General features: G+C 40.6%; 1 protein-coding gene and 1 non-coding gene across 3 annotated transcripts in view; both read right to left on the reverse strand.

Moving 5' to 3' along the window:
* PIK3R4 (phosphoinositide-3-kinase regulatory subunit 4) overlaps nucleotides 1-20,159 on the reverse strand; it is a 79,786-nt gene that overhangs the window by 11,642 nt on the left and 47,985 nt on the right. Inside the window, exons 10-15 of one of the 2 annotated variants that reach the window (XM_049766488.1) lie at nucleotides 16,772-16,973; nucleotides 14,797-14,984; nucleotides 12,803-13,013; nucleotides 9,560-9,725; nucleotides 5,042-5,206; nucleotides 308-445 (exon numbers count right to left, since the gene is read on the reverse strand). In XM_049766488.1, coding sequence (XP_049622445.1) covers nucleotides 343-445; nucleotides 5,042-5,206; nucleotides 9,560-9,725; nucleotides 12,803-13,013; nucleotides 14,797-14,984; nucleotides 16,772-16,973 — 1,035 coding nt within the window. In that variant the 3' untranslated portion in view covers nucleotides 308-342. Of the gene's footprint in view, nucleotides 1-307; nucleotides 446-5,041; nucleotides 5,207-9,559; nucleotides 9,726-12,802; nucleotides 13,014-14,796; nucleotides 14,985-16,771; nucleotides 16,974-20,159 lie in introns of those variants that run through there. The other variant, XM_049766487.1, reaches the window with a different exon arrangement.
* LOC125998336 (U6 spliceosomal RNA) lies at nucleotides 5,731-5,837 on the reverse strand. Its single transcript, XR_007491926.1, has one exon. It is a non-coding gene; the product is annotated as a U6 spliceosomal RNA (small nuclear RNA).

Below are 20,159 nucleotides of genomic sequence, written 5' to 3' on the forward strand. Positions count from 1 at the left end.
CACAACAAGGGAATCGGGATATATATGAAGAGAAGAATAGAGTAATCAGGGGCCGGAGAGATAGCATGGAGGTAAGGCATTTGCCTCTCATGCAGGAGGTCATCGGTTCGAATCCCAGCGTCCCATATATGGTCCTCCCGTGCCTGCCAGGAGCAATTTCTGAGCCTGGAGCCAGGAATAACCCCTGAGCACTGCCGGGTGTGACCCAAAAACCACAAAAAAAAAAAAAAAAAAAAAAAGAATAGAGTAATCAACTTTGACCCCAAACTAGCCAAGAACAAAACACATTCATATTGCATCATCTGGCCATAGGGGAACTCATAGCTCATATCAGTCACTGCCTCATGAACTCCTTTTCTTTTCTGAAAGATCCTCAGTGTTCCTGACCTTGCCATTCTGAAGATCTCTGTCTATTTTACACATGGTCCTTGAGTTGTCGGATGCTCTGAGGAGCAGAGTGAGTTTGTGTCGTGCAGGAAAGACCACAAAGGTGGTGTGGCATTGCCAAAAAAAATAGAGATCTTCAGATGAAGGTGGAAGCATGGTTGGTGATATTAAGCTGGATCCCAAGTGCTGTGTGCTGGGATTCTGCACTGTAAACTGACTGCCTTTCAATTTATTTTTTGTTGTTTTGAGGATTCACCTGGAAATGCTCGTGATTTACTCTCCTGGCTCTGTGCTCAGGAATCACTCTTGGTGGGGCTCAGGGGGCCAGCTAGGTTGCTGGGGATCAAGCCCAGGTCAACTGGTTGCATGGCAAACACCCACCCACTATACTATTGCTCTGGTTCCTGCCTTTTCATGTTTAAGTACTCAACATTTAAGTTAATACTTTTCTAACTATGCAAGTAAAAAAAATACTCCTTACATATTTGTTCACTAATCTTAGGGTCTGTTAAGAGACAAATGCCTATGATGTTCTGAGGATGACTGTTTATGATTTCTCCTAGGAATTCAGATTACAGTTCTTCCGTAATGAAGGGTTGGCATTTCTTCCCCATTCATGTTTAGGTCAGTATGAACTTAGTATTTACTTCCTCTCTGAGTTATAACTCAATCCCACCATTATTTATTTTTGCTCAAGTTGTCCCAACTTTGGTTAGGAGAAGCTCTCTTAGACTGGCTACAGTGCCTACTCCATGTGCCTTTGGGGATCACTTTTTAACTTTCTAACATCATAAAATGCTACAGACTCAATCTGTATTATTCTTGCTGCAACTCTGGAATCTGCTTGTAATCCAAAGAGCTCTAGTTCCTTTCATGGTGAAAGATACTTACAAAACAAGATCTGGGCCAGAGTGATAGCATAGTGGTAGGGCGTTTGCCTTGCACGTGGCTGACCCAGGACAGTTCTGGTTCGTTACCCAGCATCCCATATGGTTCCCCAAGCCAGGGGTGATTTCTCAGCACATAGCTAGGAGGAACCCCTGAGTGTCACCGGATGTGGCCCAAAAACCAAAAGAAAAGATAAATAAAAATATAAAAAACAAGATCTGAGGTGGAAGACATAGCTCAGTTGGTAGAGCATACAGCTCACATGTGTACAACCCTAAAACCCAAGGTCCATGCTTTATGTGCTCATTACCATGGGAGCATCCCTACCCCTAATCACCATCAATTGCAGGAACTAAGAAAAAAATATACTATCTCATGCATGTAAACATATTTGTATTTCAGCATCTATCTACCACTTATATCACTTCTTGTATATGCCCCTTGTCTGGATTTAGAAATCTATTTATTTATGGATGTATATATGTATGTACATGAGTCTATATTATATCTGATCAGCTATCATGAATCCACATAGCGATCAATCCAACATCCATTATCTATATTTACTTATTCTAAACCAGATATACATATAAGTAGTTTGGGAACTGTTAAAACACATCCTGTGTAAAACCACTTACTAGAAAACTGATAGTAATAAAACAACAAAGCATTGAATTATTCTGTTCCTTTAGTCGCTAGCTTTGCAAAACTATTGGCTCCTTATTTCCAATGTTCTACAATAGGATTGATTATAATTCCCTTTATTTGGCATTTTGTCTGTTGATCATAGACTGAATTCTACTCCCCCTCCCAATGTTCACTGGGATTTAATTTTAAATCAATGGGTTTTTTTTAATGCACATAGTCAAATTCACTTTTTTGTGTGGCATATAATTCTACATATTAAGACAAATGCATAGCAGTTCGGGAACATTTTCTACTGGCATAATGTATCAATTCAATATTTTGTTCCTTCTTTAAAATTATTTTTGTTTCTTCTTATTGACAATAAAATATTCCTTTTTATGTACTATAATATATGTATACCTGCTACTTTCAAGCTCAGGCATTTTTAACTAAAAATTTCATAAACACAGGGCCGGCGAAGTGTCGCTAGAGGTAAGGTGTCTGCCTTGCAAGCGCTAGCCAAGGAAGGACCGCAGTTCGATCCCCCAGCATCCCAGATGGTCCCCCCAAGCCAGGGGCAATTTCTGAGCACTTAGCCAGGAGTAAACCCTGAGCATCAAACAGGTGTGGCCCGAAAAACAAAAACAAAAAAAATTTCATAAACACAATGATCAGGCTCTTTGATTAGAACATATAATACTCTTGCATACACTGTTTTAGTTTTTCTCCTGGATCAAAAGACAGCAAACATTTTCTAGAACAAGTCATATAGCCTTATTATTTTAAGCTTTGCAAGTCACATGTCTCTATTACATATTAATTTTTGTTTACAATCCTTTCAGTACAAAGTCAATAGTTTAAGGGCAAGTCCTGCAGGTTTTAGTTTGCTGATTCCTGCCTTAGATAAAACTACTGCACTTACCAACATTCTAATACCAATCATATTAAACAAATGCCAAATAGAATCATATCACGAGAGCCATGACAGTAATGAAGTTGACTGAAGATAGGAAAAAAGGGGGGGAGGGGTTTGGCACAAAAACTCACACCAAGACTTTTAAGAACACACTGCTTTAAGACAAAGCAAAATCTAAATAGTCTGGCACCATACACAGCTGTCAGAATAATGTTAACTTAACAATGATGACAGCAAAAAATCATAGTGAAAAGTGCTAGCAGCTGAGAGGTGCCCGGGAACAAAATATGCACATCTACATGTGCTGCCAATATAGATTCTGTTTGACAAGTTTAAGGAAACTGGCAGGTCTCTATTTTTTATTTTTTGGCAATGCCCAGAATTGGAACCCAGGCACACTACCATGAAGATACATTTCTAGCCAATATTATTTTTTTAATTTAAAGACCAAGTCTAATATGTCCTAGTCAAAGGCTGTTAAAGTTTCTTTTGGCCAAGGGATAATATAGCAGTTAGGGCGCATGCCCAGCATGCACCTGACAACAATTTGATTTCTGGCACCCTGTCCTCTAAGCACCACAAGGTGTGGCCCTGGAACCACCCAGCACCACCAAGTACCCTAGGGTAGTAGCATGGCACTAAAGAGCCTAAGCAACATCACATTTTTAGGTCTTTGTATTAACTGACAGGCCAAGAATCAATCCAACGTGGGAGTCTCTATCCCACCCTCAACTTCAGTCCCATCTGAGCACCATTTAGGAGGCCCAAAATAAAAAATAAAAAACAAAAGAATGAAATAACCCATATTTTTTCAATGAAAAGACAAAACAAAGTTGTATACGATAACAAAATGCCAGATGATCCAACAAATGACCTCTTCTGTCATAGTCACTCCACAGCCATGATTTATAATCCACTTAACTCTATAGCACTATTCATGTGCTTTCTACATGGGGGCTCATTGCCTATCTATCTGCCCTGCCCACAGTCCATCCTTTCTAAGTTGACTAGCTACCTCCAGTCTCAGCTCCCTTGGGCCTTCTTTCCTATCTACAAATTGAACTGATTTCCTGGACTCACTATTAAACATACTGCACTGCACTGGAATCCATCTCACTGATGCTTCAGTTCAATTGCAGGATCTAAGGTGTAACATATTTTATTTATCTTTGGAATCCTTGGTGTGGAGCAAATACTGATCAGCTGAAAAATGGTTCTACTGTAGCTATCTTTAAATATCTTGCTTTTGGGGTAAGATAGAGCCAGGGATAGAGCTCAGAAGTAACATGCCTTGCTTGTGTGGGGTTCTGGGTTTGATACTCAGTACTGGGGATGGGGGTGTTACTTGTATCTAGAATCAACTATAGCTTTTTTTAAAAGACAAAAAAAAGTTGTTGTTTTTTCTTTTTAATTTTTGTTTTGTTTTTTGGACCACATCTGATGATGTTCAAGGGATACTCCTGGCTTGGAAGTAGCCTGGTGATGAAGAAAATTCTATTAAAAAAAAAATCAGCCAGGGGCCAGATATTATACTGGTCAGGTACTTGTCACATTTATCATTGACCTAGTTCAATCCCTGGCACTGCGTAGAGGGGTCACTCATAAGCACTGAGCCAGGAATAGCTCCTAAGCACAACTGGGTATGGCCCAGAAACCAAACCATGAATAAAAAGTGGCAAGAAAAATAGGCCAAAAAGGAACAGAAGTCCCAGAAGTAATTCCTGGGTGTGGATCCAAAATAAAAGTAAAATAAAACAAGACTCAGTCAACATTATTTCAAAGGTCCCCTCTGTTCCCATCAACTTTAGAGGTTTCAATGTCAAATAATATGCTGAAAAAGTTTAAGAACCCTCATATTCACAAAAATCTTCCTGCCAGAATAGTACATTTAGTAGTTGAGAAAAAAAATATGTAACAGATAATTAGGCTATTCAAATAGATTCCGGACTAGGTGGGTCCTGAAATTCAAAGTTAATTCCCTATCTTTGGACAAGTTGGCAGAAAATAAGACATGTAGACAGAGTTTTCTGAAGCTAACTGAAAGAGAGAGTTCTGAGATGGAAACAATTTGTTTCATAATATCTCAATCTCAGCAGGAAATAATAGATCACACGTTTAAAAAAGCATCATAGATTTGACCCTTAGTTCACTCCAACCACACGGGGGAGGGAGGGTTTAACTATCCTACTGAACAAAGTGCAAGTGAGGAAACATGGAAAATACCTGCTTTGGAGAGGATGAATTTTAGGAGATTTGGGCAGTTTAGAAGCCTCTACTGCAAGAAGTTGGACAGCCCCATTGTCGGATGCAATGGCTAAGTAATGGGATCCCTGGCAGAACGTGAGAGTTTTGACGCGACCTCCAATTCGGTTGTATGTAAGAATAGACCTGCAGTGAAAAAAAAAAAATAAGATTACATTTCTGAGAGGATCACAGAGCATTACTATTGTTATTATTAAGCAAATATCCACAAATAAAAAATTATGCTAGAGGGGTCTTGATTTCATAACAAAAGACTCTCCCTCAAAAGTGCTGATACAAAAAAATCACCTTTCTTATATTTTCACATGGCCATCTTCACACATTTTTCTGACATCATAAAAAAAAAACTGTCCATGGAACCAGTTATATGAGCATTGAGTGGAAATAATAAATGATCAGACTTAAATACCAAATCCAAAGTCAACGACACCAGAATTGATACCCAATCTACAATAAGCTATACACAAAGGAGACCTCTTACACTAGCAATCCATGGGGCAAAGGGGGCAGGTATGGGATGCATGCTGGGAACAGGGGTGGAGGGAGAACAACACTGGTGTTGAAAATGGCCCTAATTCTTTGTCACTATGTACGTTAAATATTACTGTGAAAGACTCGTAATTCACTTTGATCACAATAAAAAAATTTTTTTAAATATAGAACGCTTCACGAATTTGCATGTCATCTTTGCACAGGGGCCATGCTAATCTTCTCTGTATCGTTCCAATTTTAGTATATGTGCTGCCCAAGCGAGCACCACAATAAAATAAAAAAAAAAAAGAAAGAAAGACTGCCCATGGGGCTGAGAGATAGTACAATAGTAAGTAGGGCATTTTCCCTGCATGCAACCAACACAGGATGGACATGGGTTTTGTTTTGGGTTTTTTTTTGGGGGGGGAGTATTTTCTTAGAATATGTACATCACATGGGCCCAGAGAGATAGCACAGCGGCGTTTGTCTTGCAAGCAGCCGATCCAGGACCAAAGGTGGTTGGTTCGAATCCCGGTGTCCCATATGGTTTCCCGTGTCTGCCAGGAGCTATTTCTGAGCAAGACAGCCAGGAGTAATCCCTGAGCAATGCCAGGTGTGACCCAAAAACCCAAAAAAAAAAAAAAAAAAAGAATATGTACATCACAAAGGATAAAAAAAAAGAATATGGACATCATAAGAACTTATGAGAGATAGACTGGAGGTAGGGCATTTGCCTTGCAGGCAGAAGGACGGTGGTTCAATTCCCGGCATCCCATATGGTCCCCTGAGCCTGCCGGGAGTGATTTCTGAGCATAGAGCCAGGAGTAACTCCTGAGCGCTGCCAGGTATGATCCAAAAACCAAAAACAAAACAAAAAGAACTTGTGACAAATCTTATCAAAAGGCCCTTCAGGGCTGATGGATGTACCAACTGCACTCCATCACAACAATATAAAAGAACTACGGAGGTCTTACTAGATTTTTCACAATACATAGTTCTGTTAATATGATTCAGAACTGCCTATAAGTTTCTTTTTTAAATATCACTCTTCTGTAGCTTAAGTAGCTTCTGCTTTTCTTCTCCTTTCTTTCCAAACACAAAATTCAGTTTCCTGAGGTTCAGGTCTTGATAGCCCTTAACACCACCCTTTGTTTAGTTTAGTCAGACCAACCAAAACTTTCATTTCCAAGGACCAGGGTAAAAAGTGCTAAATCCTAATTACAATTAAAGCACTGCCAGGTGTCCTTGGACCTGAATACCATCAGTCTATGCTGGCCCAAGCCCAACAATCTTGAGAGTGGCCCATGGTCTACCAAGCAGTACTGGCAGGTGTGGTCCCTGTAATAAAAGGAGGAAGGGACAGGAAGGAAGTAGGGGGTAGGAAAGTTCAAATTTCAATATCACCATAATATGTGTGATTCCAACTTTATTTTTGTTTTTGTTTTTTGTTTTTTGGCTTTTGGGGGGGGGCACACCCATTGACTCTCAGGTGATACTCCTGGCTATGTGCTCAGAAATAGCTCCTAGCTTGGGGGAACCATATGGGATGCCAGGGGATCGAACCTAAGTCCGTCCTATGCTAGTGCTTGCAAGGCAGATGCTTTACCTCTAGTGCCACCACTCTGACCCGATTGCAACTTTAAATGTCCCAAGGACTGGCAGGAGTAAAAATTCGAAGCCCAGCCCCCTCTTGTCACCTGCCCCTACTCTTCAATGTGATCCAAATGTGGGTTTTTGGGGGGTACATGCAGTTTTAACTTATCACCATAATAAAAATTCTTCACTTAGATTATTTTACCAACAAACTAAACAAGTAGCAAATGTGTCCAATCACCCCTAAAATTGAGGCTGAATTAGTCCATTGTATGTAGAAAGTAATTTAAAATAGTAGAAACTATTTTAACATATAAAGCATTTAAATTTAAAGCATTTTCACTGGAAGTTAGAAGACAAAATATGAAACTCTATATAAAAACAGTCATTTTGCAAGAATAAACTCAAAAGGAAAAAAAGAGAAAAGATGGAGCTGAGATCCAAATAGTCTAAATCACCAAAGACAAGAAAATGTCAGAACAGAAAACTGGATCATCAGCCAACAAAATGCATTAGAAGTCAGAATGAATGCAAACATACACTAAGCAGCCCTTCCTGGCCATCAGCTGCTTCCCACTTGATTATGGCAATCAGGGCCTCTCCCCTCCCCTCATCAGTTCATGTGATTCAAGCAGCACATTTCAATCATTTCATCCTTCTCCACAATGGGCCTGCCATAAAGAACCTCCAAACCAGGGTCTACTTAGCATTCCACACACAGGGGAAGAGGTAGCTGACCATGGCTAATGAACTTAATGAGAAATGCCCAAGAATCGCACACACCCCACCCCCCATATCTTTTTATGTTCATGATTTGATTTTGATTCCCATTAGTTTTCTTTTTAGAGCCAGATCAAACAACATAGAATGAATAAAAACTGTAGAATGGATAAGGGGACAGGAGCAAAAGACTGTCTTTCAAATAAGGGCATAACTACTCTGGGATATACACTAAAATAATTCTCAGAATCACTATTATCACAATCACATCAAGCATATCTAAAAGCTTTTAGATTTTTTTATACAGCTAACCATTCCTTTTCCCTTGCTCTTATATCATCTAACTTATCCCATAAATATTGTTGATCACCAAAACACATCCAGAAACTGACCTTACTTCATGCCTACAATCCCTAAATTACTTACTATAGGTCCTGCTTCCACTGTGCAGGTTTCAATCTGCTTCCAACACAGGAATCACAGTCATTTTGCAAAAATTTAACTCAGACCATCTCTCTGCTCAGTAGACTCCCATCACACAACCCAACAACAACAAACAAAAACCCTAGATACTCAACCCACTGATCAGAGATGGTTCCTCCCTTCAGCCAACACCTTCTCTGCAATAACTTTCCTGCCAATTTTATTTAAAATTCAACCCTATCCCCACTAACTGCATTCCCTATTCCTCTTTTCTATTCAGTTTCTCCATTTCATTTTTTTAAAACTTGACTGATAGATTGATTAGTTTTGGGGCCATATCCAGTGGCGCTCACAGGTCACTCCTGGCTCTGCACTCAGAAATCATGCCTGTGGGGCCAGAGAGAGAGCATGAAAGTAGGGTGTTTGCCTTAAATGCAAAGGACAGTGGTTGGAATCCCGGCATCCCATATGGTCCCCCGAGTCTGCCAGGAGCAATTTCTGAGCGTAGAGCCAGAAGTAACTTCTGAGTGCAGCTGGGTGTGACTCCAAACAAGCAAACAAACAAACAAAAAAACAAAATAAAAATAAATCACCCCTGGCAGGCTGGGAACCTATATAGGATGCCGGGAATCAAACCAGGTCCCTCCTGGGTTGGCCGCATGCAAGAAAAACATCCCACCACTGTGCTATCTCCCTGGCCCTAGTTTCTCCATTTCTTATTGTCTAACTTACTATATGGTTTTCATATCCTGTGTAACCTCCTGCTAGAAGGAAAGGTCTGCAAAAGCAGTATCTTTATTCTTTAATTGCTCCTCTATTCCTAAAACCTAACAGCATCAGGGGTTGGGAAAACAACAGGTAAGACTTTGCACAAACAGGTTGGATCCCCAGTACCTCATATGGTCCTCCTTATATCACCAGAAGTGATCTCTGAGCACAGAGCCTGGAGTAAGTCCTGAGCACTGCCAGGTGTGGCCAAAAAAAACAAACAAACAACACATAAAAAAGCAAAAAGGGGCCAGAGAGGTGGCGCAAGCCGTAAGGCATCTGCCTTGTGCACGCTAGCCTAGGATGGATCGAAGTTCGATCCCCCACCGTCCCATATGGTCCCCCACACTAGGAGCGATTTCTGAGCACATAGCCAGGAGTAATCCCTGAGTGTCACTGGGTGTGGCCGAAAAACAAACAAAAAAAGGGCAAAAAAAACACACAGCACCAGTCAGAGTAAGCATTCAATCACTAAGATTAATACAATGGAAAACAGTATGTTACCTGGTAGTGGTGGTCTTCCCCTCCATCTTTTGACTGTTCCAGACTTTCACTGTGCCATCATTTGAACATGTGGCAAAAAGTGCATGTTCATCGGAGACTCTAATTCGATTCACAGCAGATTTGTGCTCATGAAGATGTGCAACGAGTAGTCCTTTGGGACGCCACCCTACAGATAAGCCAAGAAATGTATCAAGCCATAGTTAATCGACAAAAATCTTCCCTCCCAACTGTCCCAGCAACAATCTCCACCAATAAGCACGAGACCAAAATCAGAAGAACTAAATCCAAGGTACCGATGGCCAGCCAGTACTGTGGCCTACTGCCCAGCTCCTCCAACTGTGAACTGTGTCACTGTATGAGGTCATGTAACTTTTGAAAACTTTGTTTTATTCTATTTCTTAATGATTTATTACCAGTAAAGGGTTGATCAGCAGACCTGTTTTATATAATTATACGCCTGGGGTTTCATACAAATTTCTCAGGTGAAAGGGGTTGAAAAAAGAAAACATTTTAAAAGTTCCTGATCTACTGATAGAACATCTGTGACTGTCTGCTTAGTAACATGGAAATTTAGTATTACTAATGTATATTGGTGCCCTTCTCTAGTCTAAGAATGCAGAGCAATCACTAAAGGCATGTAGGAGGTGGCCTGAGACTAAAAGTCTCAGAGCTCCAGATTGATTAGATTCTCAGCAAACCTTTTTTAGTATAATTTCCTCAAATGTAAAACAAAGACATTAATAATCCAAAGGCTAACATAGTAGCCCACTGGAGAAGAGTCCAGCTCAACAGTCAATTTTTTTTCTAGCTGCAATCTTATGTTCTCTAGTATCAACATGCTAGTTTAAATGGCATGATCAAGTACAGACTACAAATACAAATATAAATACACACTTTCATTTCAGTGTATAATAATGTGTATAATAATTTTTGAGTATTTTTTTCTAGTAAGTTCTCTGAGATTACAGACCATAATAACCAGACTAGAAATAACACTTGTTGGGCTTATTCAATATTTGAAGAATAAACTTTTATATTACGTATAAAATTTAAAACATTTCATATTAATTTTAGGGTGAAACAAAGCTAGCCCAAAGATCATACACTACTAGAAATCAATGTATTGGAATAATACTGTATTACAAATAACTAATGATAATAATATCATTTTGAGGGCCTGAGAGCACAGCAGTAGGGCATTTGCCTTGCAAGCAGCTGATCCAGGATGGACGGTGGTTCGAATCCCGGCATTCCATATGGTCCCCCATGCCTGCCAAGAGTGATTTCTGAGCACAGGGCCAGGAGTAACCCTGAGTGTCCACCAAATAAAACAGAAAAACAAAATAAAAAGACTACTGTAAAATGAGGCCTATTCTATTTTGTTGTTGCTGTTGTTGTTGTTGTTTAAATAAGGCAACAGAGATAACTAAAGGGGTAGAGAACATGTTTCACAAGTATAAGGGCCTGCAAGGTCCCTAGAGCACTGCTGGGTGTAGCAGCTTGGGGTGACCCCAAAGCAAACCATTTCATTTGGATTTCAAGCTCAGTCATGTAGGAAGAACAGCCAAATGTGACCTCAGGGAGGATGCTCTGAATTTTAAAAAGATTGAAAACACTTGTCCATGAAGTGGAGACAATCTGCAAAGCTGCATTGAACATTTCCCTCTGGAGAGAATCAATTTCACACAACCAGTCAAGGGTGGGTCGAAAAATCCGAAATGTGGCAGTCATTGCACACTTCTTGAACCACAAAATGCAATACCCTTTTGGTGACTCTTGAATGAAATGTATAGCTCCGGTTTATAAAAGACAGATTATAAGGACAGATTCTGTTGGAAAATAAAAACTTTGTGATCAACACTCCCCTCTTACATTGTTCATTATAAGGAACAATGAAATGTTTCAGAAAAACTTAAACACTGAGAAATTTCGAGATTTATGTGGCTCAAGGTGCTATTTACCACTTAACAGTACTTCTAAAATCTTTAAATCGTTGCTATGTCAGCATTTTCCCTGGAGGAATAGCATGACGGTTAAATCTACACAGACAAAGCACACTGCATTACTTCTTAGAGTTTTCAAAGTACATTGTTATTGTTAGTTTACAAATAGTGGGATCTGGGGATTTGGCTCAAAGGACTGGAGCACGGGCTTGGCCCAGCACCCCTAACTTGACCCCCAGCACCACTCAGCCTCCCACTGATGATCCTCATGATCCCAAACAGCACTGGAGAGTCTTAAAAAAAATTAAAAAAGATAAATCTATATAAAAAACCTCGCCTGGGCCCAGAGAGATAGCACTGCAGTATTTGCCTTGCAAGCAGCCGATCCAGGACCTAAGGTGGTTGGTTCGAATCCCGGTGTCCCATATGGTCCCCCATGCCTGCCAGGGGCTATTTCTGAGCAGACAGCCAGGAGTGAACCCTGAGCACTGCCGGGTGTGGTCCAAAAAAAACAACAAAAAAATAAGGTATATATTATTGGGCTGGAGCAACAACACAGTAGGTAGGGCATTTGCCTTGCACATGGCCAACCGGGGTTCTATCACCAGTATCCCATAAGGTTCCCAGAGCCTGCTGGGTTTAGTAATCCCTGAGCACCACCAAGTATGGCTGCAAAACAAACAAACAAAATGCATGAATTATTTTCTAAATATATCCTTTTTGGAGGGAGGAGGGAGTTTGGGCCACACCTGACGGTGCTCAGGGGTTACTCCTGGCTCTGCACTAAGAAATCATTCCTGGCAGGCTCAGGGGACCATATGGGATGCCAATGATTGAACCCTGGTCAGCTCCCTGGGTTCCCTCCCTGCTGTGCTGTCAGCTCAGACCCATAAGTATATACCTTTTTTAAAACAACCATCAATAGATGCAAGAAATGAAAAAAAAAAAAAAAAGAAAAGAAAGAAAACAACAGAGCTTATTCTAGGAAGCTTGACCTTGGATGAAAAAAGTGGCCCAAACAGAACACTAACAAGTAAAAACTAGTACCAGAACTAAGAAAAGTGGACCACAAGCAGGCTATACGCCTGAGATGGCTTAACAAAGCACTGCAAGCTGTCTCCAGCACTAAGAAGACACAAACTCCACAAACTATGACAAAGTCCTTTCCTTTATTGTTGCTTCTTCTGGAAGCCCAAAGCAACAGTTTCTGTTCTCACTTCCTTTCCCAGTGGTACAAGATCTGCTACTCCCTGAGGTTTCTGCCCTTGGTGGAATGTGCTTCCTCTCGCTGTGTTCCTACCTGGTGGGGGTGGTTTACTTTCCCACTCAGCATTTTCCATCATCTGCTTGGCTATCCTCTCCGCATTGCACTGCTCCCGCTTCTGTTGAATGAGTTGCTGAAGTTCTGTTTTGCAAGTTGTGATCCGAATCTGGTAGGTTGATGGCAAAATCGTGCTGCTCAAAACTTGTATTGCTGGTTTTCGACTTTGGACATCTGTCACTTCTGGAACCTGCAAAGCAAAGAGAATGATGATAGGAATTTGTCATAAATGCTGTATAGTTGATGATAAAAATATATTTATGGTCCATTTACTCCATTTATTAGCTTTAGTCATTTATTAATATATCACTTTTTATATATACCTAAATAAAATGACCATCTTTGGCCCAGAGGGATGGCATAGTGGCTTAGAACAACAGTCTTGTCAGCATGGGGTCATGACTTTGATTCTCTGGTATTCCATATGCATCAAGTATGATTCTGGCAATGCGGCTATTTGTGCCTAGCAGCTCTGATGTCTGTGATTTCTTGGTATTGCAAACAAATTGCAGCCACACTGAGGTCAGGTGTATGTGAGCAACATAAAAAAGGAGTGGGAGGGATAGAGATGGTGCTCAGGTAGGTAATTTAAGACACATCCAATCAAAGTGACCCCAGTTTGATCTTACCATCATAAGAATCTCTACCACAGGGGTTGGAGAGATAGCGTGGAGGTAGGGCATTTGCCTTGCATGCAGGAGGACAGTGGTTCAAATCCTGGCATCCCATATGGTCCCCCAAGCCTGCCAGGAGCAATTTCTGAGCATAGAGCCAGGAAGAACCTCTGAGCGCAGCCAGGTGTGACCCAAAAACAAAAACAAAAACAAAAAAGAATCTCTACCAACACAAGAATTGTCAGGTGTAGTCTAGAGAAGGCTCCAAGCATTTCTGGTTGTGGTATTGGTATTTTCCACCACTGCAGGACCAAGGGGGGGTGGGGGGGGTGGGAATCTTCACACAGCACAGCTGGTACAAATAAGTCAAGATGCCCAGGGCCAGAGTGATAGTAACAGTAGGAAGGGCATTTATGTTGCTGCAGGTGACCCGTATTCAAACCCCAGAATTTCATATGTCCCCTCAGCAGGTCAGGAGTAATACCTGAATGCAGACTCAGGAGTAAGCCCTGAGCACCTCCAGATATCCCCTACGAAAAAGGGTGGTGTCCTGAGCACTGATTAGCTTCTCCTTGGCACCAAAAAAGAAATGAAAAGAGGCTGCAATCCCTGGTGCACACTACAGCTAAAAAAGATATGTAAGCATTACAGATGAGAAGTGTGAGCCCTGGAGAGCACCTGTTGAGCATCACAGTGAAGCTGTGAACCTCACCCTCGTGGGCCCCAGCTATGAGTGTGAGCACCTGGGCACACAGCACAGCAGAAAGGAGCAGTAACCTCAGCAACCATCTCACCAGTATGCAAGCAATGTGTCACTGTGCAAACTCTGGGAGCAGACAGCGGCATGTGTTCAAACCCTAATTATCAATGGAAGAAAGGAAAAAAGGATGCAGAATCAAAATGCAATAAAATATTTTTAAAAGTGAAGATGTTTGTTTTTATACTTATTCACCATAACTTACAACACCTGTACCCATTAACTACTGAGTTCCACCTAGACAACATGTTAGCTAGAGTGAGCTCAGTACCATGGAACAATTCTTGGGCTGTCTCTGTCTCTGGCCTTTGCTATGCTTCTTTATATCCTGCAGAAAGATCAATTTATGCCTGGGCCCCTCTCTATGGTTAACTTGATTCAGCATGGTCCCCTCAATTCCACCCATAGTGACAATTGCATGGCTTTGGCATTTACTTATAGCCAAGTAATAATATTTCACTGTGCACACATCCATCTCTTACAGAGAAACACATCCTCCTTAAGGGGGTCAGTCACTACACTGAGTGTTCTAGTGCCATCCATCCTAAACAACTGAATGAAGACCAAACCCAAAAGGAAGACTGCCACCCAAGGAATAGTACCTGTGGAGAGGTTGACAACGGAACACAAATGCCGGCAGAAGACTCTGAGCGAGGCGGCTTCCCAGACTGCATTGCCTCTTGGTCACCACCTTTTGAGAGGGCCTGTGGGATGTTTGCTGGCTCCAGTGAACCAAACATGCTTTTCCATTCTTCATTTACATTTGAGTCTTGTTTGACATGTTTTCTAGCTACAAAAATAAAGAACTGGCTGAATGAAGATCCTTAAATCCCATCTTTGTTTACACTGTTTTGCTAGGGGGAGGCAAAAGAGTCAGAACAGCGATGGACTTCACATTCTGTTTATTCTTTATGATCTACATTTATATTTATAGATCAACTCATTAATTCTCACTTTTATCTCAAGGGCAGATGGAACAGATGCATTTTTAGTAGTGTTAATAATTAGTCCTAACTGCTTCCTCCTTTCCCAAGGCTAACTAAATTTCAAATAAGCACTTTATCTGAAGAGTCAAACACTTTTTCAAATGTCCTTGATCATCATTACTAAGTATGACCTCTCTACTTCCAGCATCAGTTAATTAGAGAAAAAAGGAGGGAGGGAGGGAAGAAGAGGGAAGAAAAGGGAGAGGAGAGGAAAGGGGAGGGAAAAGGTGGAAACAGGATGGAAGGGAAGGGGAGAAAAAGGAAGGGGAGGGAAAAGAAGGAAAGGGGAAGGGAGGAAACAAACAATATTCTTTTGCCAAAGTCATACATAACAACTTCACAACTTGCTTTTTCTACTTAAATAGAATAAACATTTGTTCAGTCATTTCCCAGAACTTTTATGAACATTATATTTATTTTTTTCCACTGAGACTGTTCACATAAATATTTCTGCACAGGCCAGTGTATTTTTAGGAGATATTTCTAGAACTGAAAATGGTGAGCAAAGGATATCACTTTCTAAAAAGAACATGTTGATTTATAATCTCAATAGTGGAGTACGAAAATACCTGATTCCTAATCCTTGCTAATACTAGGCATCATCAAACTTTGCTACCCACAGAGGCAGAAAATGGTGTCTCACTGCTTTAATTTACACCTATTTAGTTATCTAATTTATAGGTATTTAATTCTTTATCTTTCCAAAAAGATAAACAACTGCTATTCTATCAGTTGTATGTAGAAACCCCTATTTTCCTTTGAGTGCTTTACAAACTATTAAAGTAAACAAATCATTGGCATTATGTTGCAAATATTTTATCCTACATTTGTCAGTCAGATGTCTGTTTTGTAGTTACCATATTGGGCAATGCTTGGGGATCCCTTGCAAAGGTGCTCAGATCATGTAGTGGTGGGGGCTCAAAACAGAGGCTCTACATACGAAACCTGACTTTAGCTCAAGAAGTTTATTTCTAATTTCATTCACCAAATGCCAACAAAAGCTGATTTTAGGGTAGAGAACATTTTATTTCTTTTTATTTTGTTTTAATGGGGCCAAACCCAGCAGTACTCACGAGTCTTCCCTCAGTGATTACTCCTGGTTGGGCTTGGAGGCCAATACGGGGTAAAGGCAAGCACCCTACCTCTTGTCCTGTCACTCTGGCCTAGAAAAGCGGGAACTGTAGCAGCTTATATATGGAACTGAGTATATCCCCAAAGAGAATTAAAGGATTTGTTGAAAACCTCACACAATCAGTATCAATATCACTGTCACCAGACTGGACAGTTCCAAATCTCAAAACTTCAGGTGATTATAGTATTAAGGCTCTGTTATATTTCATTGTTAATAACAAGTTTGTTCTTTTAAATTCTCTGACCATTACCTACAAGTAACAAACTAGAAAACTAGAAAACATAAATCATTGGTCTTAGGTTGGTGTTTAAAAAATTTTTTTTAATTTCTATTATAGAAGTACAATCTTCCAAAATACAAGATATTTACTAAATAGCTATGACTAGTCTTATCAAATAACTGGCAGATAGTAAGCTAAAAAAAAAGAGAAAGAAAAAAAGGAGACACAAATGTACTAACCTCGTTTGTCATCTGGTTCCTGTTTAGTTTTAACAAGATCAACTTGTCTCCCAGTGATGCCCAAGGCTGCCAAGTCAATGACTCCCTTCTGACTGCAATCATGAAGGTGGCTCTGGTCCACTATATTGGCCTTTGCTTTGTTTGACTTCATCATGAAATCTTTCAGGGCCAAAAGCTTATCTTCTTCCTCTTCTGTCATTCCCTACAACCAAATAAAACCATATTGTAGAATATTTTTGAAAGCAATAATGAGCCTCAAAATAACTAACACCACAGGGACAATCAGACCTTTTGTTTTCTATTTATTTATTTATTTATTTATTTATTTATTTAGATTTTTGGGTCACACTCAGCAACACTCAGGGATTACTCCTGGCTCTATGCTCAGAAATTGCTCCTGGCAGGCTCAGGGGACCATATGGGATGCCGGGATTCGAACTACCGTCCTTCTGCATGCAAGGCAAATGCCCTACTAGAGCCCCACAATCAGACCTTTTAAAATTAGATCGTGGACCAGAGAAATAAATAGCCCAACATCAGGTAAGGTGCTTGATTGCTTATAAATCAATAAGTTGACCCAGGTTTGATTTCCAGGATCCCAAAGGGTCTACTGAGCACTACCAGGAGCAACCCAAGCATAGAGCCATAGTAAATTCTGAGCACTGTCAGGTGTGGCCCAAACAAACAAAAAATAAATGTCCTAGTGATAACATGAAAGAAACACGAGGCAAGAGAAAACAAGTAATAAAATGCTACCTCACTACTCTGACCTCCCAGAAAATGAGTAAAGAAAATTTTACTTTGTAGTACAATTCCTGTATAACTCTTTTTTTTTCTTTTTTGAAATATCCATAGAACTTAATACAGTGGCTGTATTGAGTAGATCTGTAATTTACAACTTTTTTGTCTGCTTTGGGGGCCCAGGGATCAACCTGGCAGTGCTCATGGGAAAAGATGCAATCTCAGGATTCAAACCAGGGTTGAGCTGCATGGCAGGCAAGCACCTTTGTACTATCTCTGCAGCCCCTAATTTATAGCTGTGAATATTCTACCTGAACAACAACAAAGTAAAATCAAGTGTACCTACTGCAACCCTGCTCCTACATATGTTGAAAATATTAAGTAAAACATTGCCCATGAAGGTCCTCTGTGCTATACAAAACATTATATACACTACAGGAATGAGTTACAAATGTCAGCAACACATCCATGAACATTCTAACATTCTAAAATAACAGTAGATATTAGACCCAAACTGTCCAGTTTCAAATTCCTCGCTATCTCCATTCATTTATAGATGCTCCATGGGGGGGGGGGAGGACTATCTGGATAACTTACTATTTAAACACTTAAAAATAATGAGCATGGGCCCAGAGAGATAGCACAGAGGTGTTTGCCTTGCAAGCAGCCAATCCAGGACCAAAGGTGGTTGGTTCGAATCCTGGTGTCCCATATGGTCCCCCGTGCCTGCCAGGAGCGATTTCTGAGCAGACAGCCAGGAGTAACCCCTGAGCACCGCCGGGTGTGACCCAAAAACAAAAAAAAATAAAATAAAATAAAATAAAATAAAAATAAAAATAATGAGCAAACTGTATTGTCTAAAAATCCATAAATTAAAAATTGATTTTGCATAGGAAAGTCAGCTGCTATCATCATATTAACAAGACAGACAAGTGAAAAATCATATAGTTATCTTAAAGGGAAAAACCAATGAAATTTACATTCTTCCAAAATATTTCTCTTAAAGCAAGCAGATTATTCAAGAAATTATTATAGAAATCTAGTATCACAAAAAGATCATATTAACAAGTTATTTGAAAAACATCACAACTTTCTGTTTGCTGCTGTCCCATCCCAGCTAAGGCTTGCCTCCTGCTGGCATCACTTCTGAAATGGAAGGCAGAGCCCCTCCCTACCAACTAGGTTCCAGCAGTCTCCAAACCAGACCTGAATCATATAAACATATCACAGCTCTTGAAGCACAACAAATCTCTTCAGCAAATTACATGCTGCTCACAGCTATTCTTCCATTCATTTGGTGAGAACAGGCCAAGAAGAAAGAGAATAAATCCCTTAGCATCTTCAAAGGGTTCTACCTACCCTGACATAGCAAGAACACTAGAAAACAAATGGAGCAAACTCATAGATGCCAGCCAAGCTCAATGAGCATAAACAATTATCACCAAGGACATAAATACTAGTAAATCCTCAATATCTTTCATGACACCATGATGAAGATGTTCAGTGAAATAACAGCAAAACACAAGACAGTAAGAAGAGAAACATGTTAGGTGATATAAGAAAGTGAATAGAGGGCCCGGAGAGATAGCACAGCAGTGTTTGCCTTGCAAGCAGCCGATCCAGGACCAAAGGTGGTTGGTTCAAATCCCAGTGTCCCATATGGTCCCCCGTGCCTGCCAGGAGCTATTTCTGAGCAGACAGCCAGGAGTTACCCCTGAGCAACGCCGGGTGTGGCCCAAAAACCAAAAAAAAAAAAAAAAAAAAAGTGAATAGAATCTCTTTAATAGCAGTATAACAGAAACGCAGCAAAAGATCAAGGACCTCCAAGATGAGAAGGATGAAATTGTGAGGAATCAAACTGTGATAAATATTCTAAATAGAAATGACCCAGCAAACCAATAAACTATGGGAGGAATTCAAGAGAAACAGAAGGCAAATATGATGAAGAAACAGTTAAAAGAAATCATCTATAAGAATTTCCCAGGGCCGGAGAGATAGTACAGCGGTAGGGCATTTGCCTTACACGCAGCCATCCCCAGGACCGACAGTGGTTCGAATCCTGGCACCCCATATGGTCCCCCAAGCCAGCCAGTTGTGATTACTGAGTGTAAAGCCAGGAGTAATCTGAGCACCACCGGGTGTGACCCAAAAAACAAACAAACAAAAAAGAATTTCCCCAAACTGGGAGCCAGAGTGAGAGCCCAGCGATAAGTTGTTTGCCTTGCATGCGGCCAACCCAGGAGGGACCCGGTACAATTTCCGGCATCCCATATGGTCCTCCAATCCTGCCAGGAGCAATTTCTGAGTGGAAATCCAGGAGTAACCCCTAAGCACTGCTGGGTGTGGCCCAAAAACCAAACCCCCCCACAAAAAAATTTACCAAAGTTGAAGATCACAGGTACTGAGAATCAAGAAGTCTGAAGGGTCCCAAAAAAAAGAATCAACTAGGAAAACTCCAAGACATGTTGTGCTCAAAATGACAAAATACATAGGATACTGAAACAGAATACTGAAAGCAACAAGATCAAAAAAGGAATTTATGGGGGCCAGAGCAGTGGCACAAACAGTAGGGTGTTTGCCTTGCATGCGCTAACCTAGGCTGAACCACGGTTCAATCCCCTGGCATCTCATATGGTCCCCCATGCCA

The sequence above is a fragment of the Suncus etruscus genome, chromosome 20, assembly GCF_024139225.1.
Source record: "Suncus etruscus isolate mSunEtr1 chromosome 20, mSunEtr1.pri.cur, whole genome shotgun sequence".
In the NCBI taxonomy this organism is placed as follows: domain Eukaryota; kingdom Metazoa; phylum Chordata; class Mammalia; order Eulipotyphla; family Soricidae; genus Suncus; species Suncus etruscus.